Raw genomic sequence first — 10517 nt, 5'->3', positions numbered from 1 at the left:
GAGGTAACAACTTTTCATTCAGCAGGGACCTCCTTAAACAGGTGACTAAACCCCTAAATACAGCTTCAAGAAGTCCCTGGAACTGACCAGATTCACTAGGCCCTTATCTGACATAGTAAACAGAGCACAGCTGCAAAAAAAGACTCCAGAAACCAAGCCGAGCTGCAAAAGAAGACTGTGTGACCAGACTCCGCTGCCTGGGAGAAGCAGAAACCAGCTGCACTGCCTGGAAGAGGCTTAGACCAACTGAGGCAGCTGGAAAGGACACTCTCCATCTGTTGAGCCGTCTGCAGCCCATGCAGTGTGCTCCAGGTTCTTAGCTTTGGGAGCTGTCACCCAGACTGGGGTGATGCAGCTGTCTTTGAGTAATTTCTGCTCTTGTAAGTAACCCCTCACTGATATTCCTTAAGTAACCCCAATAATAGTCATTGGTTCCCTAAGTCTGAGTTTGGTGGCATTCACAGTTTGGTCTGTTTTGGGCTGCCTGCCTATCTGGGGTGAGTAGATGACTGTGTTTTGTCTCCCCAGGAAAATATTTGTTACACAACAGCAGGCTGTTAATGTGGACTCTGATCTTATTTCTGCTAGAACCTAGGTGTCCAAGGCAGGGCCTCTGACCTAATGGCTCACCATTGCATGCCACGTTGATTTCATGCTGGTACAGGCATGGAAATGACTGTTTTCTCAGCTCCCATAACACCCTGCTCATATGTCACCTGTCACTGCATAACTTGGAGCTAACTGTTTACTTATTTCAATCGTCAGTCCTACAAGGGTATGGCTGTCTTCTCTAGGTATTGATAGTACCGGCGACCTTTTGGGCAGTGTATGTGCTCCAATGTCCTATACAGAGATGCCCATGTTCCACCGTTTCTAAACTTTAAGGTCACTTTATGGTTTTCCCTTCCTAACCAGATAATGTACTTTGATTCAATGCCATCATGTAGGCTATATTCATATTAAAGAATTTGTCTCCCCTTACTCTTTCTTTCTTCTACTTTGAGACTAGGTATTGACCCAAAGGTCTTGTGTGTGACTCTAATTTTATGTATATATGCATAAATACATTTTTACAACATGGCGCACAAAATAGTAACTATGTAAAAGTATTCTTGGTAATTTCATGACTTTTTTTTTTAGTCTAAGGGCTCTTTTTTACTTTGGAAAATAAGAAAAATGTATTCATTTGTTCCATTTGATAATTTCAGAAGAAAAGTTTTCCCATTTAACAAAAGCACTAAAAATCACTATAACTTTTAGTCATACTACCCAAATATATTTGTAAAATTAACTTAAAATTGCCACCATTGGACTCAAGAAAGGATGAAATCATTTTTTAGTCACTGAAATATTCTTGTATTTAAACATTAGGGTTTAAGCGGAAATTGCTTAAACATCCATTTAACTACTCAATTGACCTAATGTCTAGACACAGCTATGGCCCATTTATGTGCATCGGTCCTACATGGTTGCTATCTGATCATAACTAACCATAAAGAACATATTTTGGCAGTTACTTAATATTGCTGAAAAGAAACAAGTAAATGTTTTCCTTTTCAAGCGTACATGATGGGTAAGTTGGAATTCCAGACATATTTCAAATGTTAGCTATTTGGCCCCCACCACATTTTTCTAAGACTTTGTACGTCACTGTACACGCAAACTCATCTGCAAGTAGACTCTTACTTCTTGAATGTTGACACTTGAGTTTTGCATTCATTAGATGTGTGTGGCCTTGGAAGGCTTGCCTTACCTGCAGGCTATTGAAAATGACAAAGAGAACCAACATCCAGACGTGTCTGTAGGCCATATGCAGTCCTCCCCAAAGCCACGTCACAGAAATCAGGGCAAAGAGATATAAGATCAGAGGAATTTCTGGAAAATATGAAGAAGACAAAACCTTGAGGTTCAGAAGACCACATGAACACACATGAACAGAGAACTATTTTGGCCTCCTTGTGCTGGATGGTTTCGGTCCTAATATCCACCCAGAGAACAACCCAGGAAATCCTTCTCCTGTGCGGTGTAGAGAAGGCGCAGAGCTCAACCACATTGCTCCTGGTTTTCAAATGGGTCTGCTTGTCACTTGGGGAAGGGGAAGGGGAAGGAAGAACTTTGTCCCTGTGTAGGCTACCACCTGCTGGACCAAGTGAGAAGTGGCATAGACAAGTACAAGATTTCCTGAAGAGTGAGGGGTAACCCTGAGCTCCCCATGAACACTCTCCAATGCAGCATTTGAATCATAAGCTTTAAAGTTGATTTCTGCGAGTCCCTGAGATGTAAGCAGATGTCCCAGGAAGGAGATGAAGGCATTAACTGGTAAGTACCGGCAGGGAGCGTTGGCTCTGTCCACCATGCTCCCCTGCAGTTGTTCCACAGGTTTCCATATTAAGCACCCTGCACAGTGTGTTCATTGTGCCACTGGATTACCGCAATGCCTTTTTATTGTTTTTGTTGTTGCTGCTGTTGTTATTTCTGCATGTGTGCATGGATGTTTTGCCTGCATGTATGTCTATGCAATACTGCAAGCAGTGCCTGTTGAGGCCAGAAGAGGGTGTCAGATCCCTTGGAACTGGGGTGACAGACAGGGGTAAGCCACCATGTGGGTGCTGGGAATTGAACTGTGTCCTCTGGGAAGGCAGGGATGCTCTAATGCACAGACCATCTCTCCAGAGTTTCTAATGCTTCTTCAAGATGGACTGATTCTGGGTCAAGGATGCTATTGTCACTTCCACGTCTCTTCTTTGATTTTGGGAGAGGGGAGATGATCTGAATTCTCAAATGTCTTCACAGAAGAGATCTTAATAGTGATATACCAATCCATGTACAATTTGGAAATTGAATGAGATCTTAAGCAGTCATAAGTAAGTATATTTTCAAGCCATTGAAAGGCATTATGATGGACTACACTACAGGAATTCTCAGGACAGTCCTGATAATCCAGAACATAAAGTCCTCACACACTGTGAGGTTTGAATAGTTAAACATGATTTGAGCAGTTTGAAATTTTCATTTTGTTCTGAAACAACCTCAAGCTAACAGAAAGTTGCAATGACGGCGTGGTGACAGGGTGTTGTGGGCCTAACAAGTTGCCTGGACGTTGTCAACCTCATCTTCTTCACTCTTTAAAACTAGGAGTTGTATCTTCTTTGAAGACATTTTTGTATATAGACACAGTTTCAAAAATCAGGAAAGCTGCACCAAAACATTACTAGCATGTTCAAGTTCCATTTGGTTATTATTTTTAAATTTTAATTAATTATTTGCGTGTGAACATATGTGTTTTTGAGTATTTGTAGATGTAGATATGAACGTAGGTGTGTGTGTGTATTTGATGTGTGTGCCTGAGTAAGGCCACTTGCATGTCACAGGATGTGTGGAAGCCAGAGAACAACTTTTAGATTGGATTTTCTCCTTTATAGTGGGTACTGGGGCTTGAACTCAGGTCATCAGACTTGTATGGCAAGCAGTTTGCACACCGAGCATCTCACAGACACCATTCAGTTGTTCTAACAATTCCCTTTGTGCATCAGAGCCAATGCTGCATAGCTGACATCTCTGTACTGTCTTAACCAAAACGGGTAAGAAGGTCTTTGAAGCTGACATATTTATTGGTTGCAGGTAGGTAGTTTTTCTTGTAGAGAACTGTGATGGTTAGCTTTATATTTCAACTTGACTCAATTTAGCATCTCCTGGGAAGAGATTCTCAGTGAGAAATTATTCATATTGGGTTGGCCTGTGTTCATGTCTATGGAGATTTGTCTTGATTACTAATGTTAGTTGATGTGCAGAAGAACCAGGCCACTCTTGGTGGTGTCATTGCCAAGGCAAGGGGCCTGACCTGTATCAGACAGTGGTTCTCAACCTTCTTAATTCTGCAATCCTTCAATACAATTCCTCATGCTGTGGTAAAAGTCCTGATTCTTTTACAATAAAATAGTATTTGGATTCCGTGATCTGTATGATCTCCAGCTAGAAATAGTCACTTGCTTTTGGTACAGCTAAGGTGTCTCAGTAGCTAACTCTCTCTCTCTCTCTCTAAATCATATATGCATTTACTCCCTCTCACACCTAAAGTAGTTTCCTGTTATATAACATATTTATTGATTATAAAGATTTCTTTCCCTTTGTGGAGGCTAACTCCAGTGGATAATCCCAGAATTCAATGATACTGCTTCTGATGGTTCTCAGAGGATACACTTCAGATGCATGTCTGAAAATGTGCATAGTTTGTCATGTTACCTGCTTATGATACTATTGATGACCTCTGCAGTATCACTTAAAGAAAACACTGACTGATGTCCCTTTGACACATTAACATGGCCAGCATCACTATTCTCACACTTTTGCACCACCATTAAGTGCTACTTGAACCCAAGAAATGCAATACTTGGGCAGTTGCTCTGAGAGCCAGCTGAGAGCTTTTAAATGGCTAGCGAACAGGTAGTGCACACAGCATGGATTCCACGGACAAAGGGGTAATTGTGTCTCAGCCTGTGCAGAACATTATGGCATGACATCTGTTGTGCTAGTAGATATGATGTGCAATTTAAAACTTGTGAATTGTTCATTTCTAGACTGACTTTGGTATAGGGAAATGAAACTGTGGAAAGTTAGATACTACTAGGGCTGTCAACTTTAAGTGTTCATATCTCTCTAAGTAATGAAATTTCTCAGTTCATGTCAATACTTTTACTGCCAACACTGCAAACATTAGTCCTGATTTTCTCCCTTTCCACATCTTGTGACTGTGTTTTCTGTCACTAAGTAGTCCATTCCCCTGTTGTTTCCAATAATCTTAACTATTCTATGCACTTCCCTGTATGGATTCTCGCTCCTGATGCAGACATCTTCACCCATGCAGAGAACTTCCAAACTCACTCCGAATTCTGTGCCATACCCTACTGCTCACCAGATGACGCCAGCAGTGACTGGGTTCTCGTGGTCAATGTTTGAGTACCTGGTGGTATATGCATGACCTTTCTCTGAACCAAGTAGTGGGTTGTAGGATGGAATTATTAAGAAACAGAAAGGGAAAGAAAAAAGATAGGAACAGATGCAGAGACCCACAGCCAAACATTAGGTGGAGAGAGCAGGTTGAAGGTCTCCACCAGGTTCCTCCCTTCAGAGCTTTAGGGGACTTCTACAGAAGAAGGGCAGGAGGAACCGTGGGAGCCAGATAGAGGACATTAGGACGGCATGGCCCTGGCTCATTAGAGCTCACAGACTGAACTGGCAACTGCTGAACCAGCATGGCCTGACCTAGGTGCCCTGCATATATGGTATGCTTGTTGGCTTGGTGTTTTCTGTCAAGGAGGGGTTGGGGGGAACTCCTAACAGTGGTAGGTGCTTGATCTTGGGACCCCTTTCCTCCTACTGGGTTGCCTTGCTCAGATTTGCTGTGAGGGTTTGTGCCTAGCCTTATGGTATCTTGTGCCATGTTCATTTCCTGGCAGGCCTGCTCTTTTCTGGGTAGAAACAGGGGGCGTGGATCTGGGGGAGAGGAAGGTGGGGGAATTGGGAGGATTAGTGGGAGAAGAGGCTGTCATCTGGATGTATTGTATGAGAAAAGAATAAATAAAAAATTTAAATATTATCTGTTTAAATACTAGGCAGTTTAGAAAGAACTCACTAGAGAAATGAAAGTTTTGCAACCATGTTTAACAAGTTCAATTAATTGGTTCCTAAACAATCACCAACTTCTTTGTGAATAACATTTTATAGCACTAAAATCAATTCCTTTTTTTAAAAAAAAGAAAACAAGAAAAAGAGAAAGAAGTGGCAAGAGGTAGAAAAATCAGATGTTAATTATTTGTTTATTTTTAAAGAAAGAGGCCTTAGTGGGGACTTTGCTGATATTTTGCTCAGGTACATTCATAAATCCTCAGAGTTATTAATAACTTCTTGGGAAAATAAGATAATATAAAATAGATTAATGTTGATGAGTAATTTTTTTCACTAATGTCTTGTAGTTAAACAACAGAGAATATGTTCTGATTTAAATTTTAATCAAAGTTCTCTTATCTTCCCAATGAAATCCTACTTAAGAGTCTGAAGCTCTGATGAGTACAGGGAGCCGCTCATCTTTCAGAGATTCATCTTCAACCCTACAAGTGGCATTTTAGTTCCCGCGGTGTAAACGGGAGTTCTTATCTCTGGCTCTGTGTGGAGAACAAAAGGCCATGCACAGTTTTCAGGGCACAACTAGGACCCATGGTTCCATGATTTGGTTAACATGTTCTTCTAAGTACCCAGAGCTAAGCAAGCACTGTGCGCCAACAGAACTTAATGCAAAAGCCAACAAAGCACACTGGGGCTGTCTCCTAGAGATACCCGCAGCTCATTTCCTTCTGTAAGCAGTGTGGTAGCTTGGCACTCCAGAGCAGAAGCTCTGCAAGGAAAAAAGCCTGTCATAAATAACTTTGCACTTAGCAGCATACCCCACGCTGGCTTTCCAGCAGAGCAGCAGTAATTAAACAAGAGTTTTAGATGGAAGAAATATCCAGAGGCACATCTGGATTTTGTGGGCTTTAAGCCTATAAAACTGGAGGAGGGGGCACTTCTTTAAAAAACACAATTGGAAGTCTGTAATTGGGTTATAGCATCTTAGATGGCGCCCATCCACATGAGAGGCTCTGAAACCCAAGCTTCAACAGCTTTATTGTTAATTTGCCTCTGAGGAACCGCCTTTTAAATTCCCTGGAGGCTCAGTGAAAGAAGAATACAGGATGGAGATGGAGGCTGAGAACCATGTTGTTAAATGGCTACTATTCTACCACAAATTTAATTTGACAAGCTGGACATTACTGTTCCCTTTAATGGAAATAACTTTAATTTCACAATTACTAAGCTGGGTTTTTGCATATAATAAATTACTGGTAACTTATCTCTTGCCTATAGTCAATGTTTATCAGAGAAGACACTTATCACTGGTAACTTTAGAGACAACTGGTATTTAGAGATGGCTCTGTTAACATAAAGCAGAATAATTTCAATAGAAAGAACCCTTAAAAACAGAGTATTCTACACAGGAATGAGGAGATCTATATAACCAACAGTGCCATGCACAGTGCACAAAGAATGTTCACAGCCCAAGAACAGCAGCAAAACTTCCAAACGCTCTGATTCCAGAGGGCGAAGGGCTGAGAAATAACTAGATAACTATCTAAACACCTATCTAAAGAGCCAAAAAACATGTGAAAGATACTCAACATAACTAGCCATGGAGAAAAAACCAAAACTACAAGACTCTAATTCATACTCATTATGATAGCTGCCACCAAAAAATGGGAAAAGCGTATGTGGGAAGATGGGAAGAAATTGGAGCACATATGAACCACTGATGGGAATGTCAGATGTGGCTGCCGTGGAAAATGTATGGCAGTTCCTTAAAAGTTAAACAGAAAGTTATGCTAGGATCCAACAATTGGAGGCCTGGTTTCATCCCAAAGAAGTGAAAGTTGGGGAGGAAACGCTTGTATACCAGTATTTACAGCAACATAAGTAACAACAATCAAATTGAAACAGCTAATGTCCAACAACAGTAAACAAAACATAGTATTATAATATCACCTGTGTAAAAGCAGGGATTCATTACCAATGAACCCTTTGAGGGAGATAATATGGATACAAAAGGACAAATAAATCACTGGCACCAAGGGAATAAGCAAGTTGACAGAGACAGAAAGTACATGGGAGCTACCAGGAGTCAGGAGCAATAAGCAAAGAGTTACTATTTGGCAAACACAGGGTTTCTGTTTGGGATGATGAAAAGCTTCAGGTTATTTTGATAGTGCTGATGGTTGCATAGCACGGTGAGAATTGGTGATAATTAACTGTATAGTTAATGATGCTTAATGATAATTAAGTGGATACTGAAAACATTTATGTGCTAAAATTTTAAAACTTCCCTCATGGTTCTTTGTGGATTTCACATCATGCATCCTGATTCCACTCATCCCCCACTCGCTCTGCCCTCTGCCTTTGCAACCTCCAACCCAAAACAAAATTTAAAAGTAAAACCAAAATAACAACAACAAAAAAAAGCCCACAAAAATAATTCAAAACAAACAAACAGAAAAAGCTCAGCATGGAAGCTCTAGTCTGGCCCAGTCAGTCACACAGTATACTCTTTAGTGCATACATCTTTATTAAGTACTATATATATATAATTATAATTACAAAGAGGGCAACGGCTATTAAGTCAGGTATGTGTAAAAATATAGTTCCACCCTTGTGGAATGAAGATGCAAAGGGAAGTGAGTGATGGGTTTAAGTGAGGAGAGGGTGAGAGAGTAGGAGAGATGGTGGAGAAGAGATAACCAACACTGAGGTTAAGGCCATTATATATGCATGTGTTTATCTATGTAATATATATATACATATATTATATATATATATATGCACAGACAGACAGACAGACAGACACACACACACACACACAGACAGAGAGAGAGAGAGAGAGAGAGAGAGAGAGAGAGAGAGAGAGAGAGAGAGAGAATAAAGGCAAGATGGAAGTCAGGACTACTGGGTAGCAGTGCCTTCAGAACACGAAAAAGCCTTTGCACTCTGAATTTGTAGCACCTGTGATTGCCTACACAAAGTCAGTTAGCACTCCAGCATGGGCAGGTGAGGGACACAGAAAGCCCCACCCCTAGCAGAAGAACTACTGGCAACTGACAGGAACCAGGGGAGAAAGGAACCAATTCTCTTCATCTGTGTGGCCCACAATGTTTTTTCACGTTCCAATGAATGGCCCTATGCCCATGTATGTATGGGTAACACAAATCGGACTCAGTGGGTTGTAGAAAAAGAGAAGAGGAAGACGTAAAGTTGGGTGGAGGATTTGAGGTTGTGCGGGTCCAGGAGAAGTTGGATGAGGGATAGTTTTGACCCAAAACCAGTATTCATGTATAATATTTCCAAAGATTAGAAGACATTTTATTAGGAAAAATATCAAATTACTAAAATGCTGAAATACTTAAATTAGCAAGATGTTACTAATGTGAAAAGAAAGCATTGTAAACTTTCTTGGGAGTTACTTGTTGAGTGGGGGAAACACAGAAAGTTCTGTGTTAGAACTGCTGCCACTATGAAGCGGGCTCCTCACCTGAGTGCGGAGGGCCTGCATCCCATCTCTTCATTTGGTTTTGGGTTGTGGTGGTGGGGTGTGTGATCTCATCACATTTAATTGGGGTTTGAAGAGAAAGCCCATTGTTTTCTTAACTGTTTTCCTTGATATTACCCCGCGAAGCTGTGTGTGCACTGACAACAGTCATGGCTTTATTTGTAGAAACAGCACCTCGCCTGTGTGAGGCTGGTGTTTGTAATGCATTTGCAAACTTCTTTACCTCACTGACGTCCAGATTTTTGCTTTGGGATGTGCTGCTAAAACAGACTCATTAACATAAAACGATGAGCATGGCAGTGAAATAATGGGAATTTAAGATATCTGTGGTGTTTTCCACCAGAGCACTCATCTAAATCAGAAAACCAGGTACATTGAAAATAAGAGGTATCAAAAGATCTTTCTTCTAAAGCATGGTTGCTATTCTGAAATTAACAGTATTTGGATCCAGGGATGCTTCTGTGGTCTGATGCACTTTTTGGTGAGACTATGCTGTGCCCGGAGCCTCCTGACTCTATTAGCACTGATTCCACACACACAAGCGCTCACCAGTGCTCTCAAACATGCCTAGAAGCATCCAGGCCTACACAAAAGGGCAGTGCAGTCATGTCTCAGAACTGCCAATCAGCATCAGGCCATTACGTGGAGTAGGTTAAAAATAACATTTATGGGTAAGCTTTGGAAATTGTTTACAGAGACAACCTCCAGCACATTTGGTCAGTTTATACTCTTAATCTTTAACCACAAGTCCTAAACATGGTTACAACTTTATAATTTCCTTCTCATTTCAGTACTTCTGCAGCAAAACCCTAAATGCTTTGGAGAAGCTCCATCACGTTCAAATTGCACCTGAAAATATTCTGTTCAACCCACTGAAAAACAGACCTCTTACAGCAGGATAATGCCCATGGGTATAATAGTGGCATGAATATTATGAAGGAGACCAACTATTTAAGGCCAGTACCACAGAAGGAAACTCATTCCTGGCACTGTAAATCTTGCCCACAACCTGTGGTTTCAGAGCTCAGAGGTCAAGGGATAAACCTAACTACCATTTTTCTGTTAAATGGGCAGAGTATCAAACTGATCTCTAAATTTCTATCTCTATACACATAGATTAGTGCAGTTAGACCTCATTGGTGAAGTTTCTTTGTGTAGTGAGTGACGGTTAATGAAGAAACTCAGACTGATCAAACTGCAAAGAATACGTGTCTGTGGAATACTCAGCTACAAATGGGACATATATGCCATCGAATCCCAAGGTTCAGGGTTCAGAATGGAAGAAGGAAGCATAGATACTGTAAGAGTCTGACCGCGAGGGGTGCACCCACCCACTGTGAGCTCTCCCAGGCCAGAGGGACTGGGACTGAATAAGCATGGGATGAAACCG

General features: G+C 41.1%; 1 protein-coding gene across 1 annotated transcript in view; it reads right to left on the bottom strand.

Moving 5' to 3' along the window:
• The window catches only part of Adgrv1 (adhesion G protein-coupled receptor V1), a 549406-nt gene that overhangs the window by 65988 nt on the left and 472901 nt on the right, over window positions 1-10517 (bottom strand). The window contains exon 87 of the mRNA XM_026783832.1: window positions 1754-1875. Within this exon, the coding sequence (XP_026639633.1) occupies window positions 1754-1875 (122 nt within the window). The remainder of the gene's footprint in view (window positions 1-1753; window positions 1876-10517) is intronic.

Source organism: Microtus ochrogaster, chromosome 19 (assembly GCF_000317375.1).
Source record: "Microtus ochrogaster isolate Prairie Vole_2 chromosome 19, MicOch1.0, whole genome shotgun sequence".
NCBI classification, from domain to species: domain Eukaryota; kingdom Metazoa; phylum Chordata; class Mammalia; order Rodentia; family Cricetidae; genus Microtus; species Microtus ochrogaster.
This window is presented reverse-complemented; position numbering and strand designations above follow the sequence as displayed.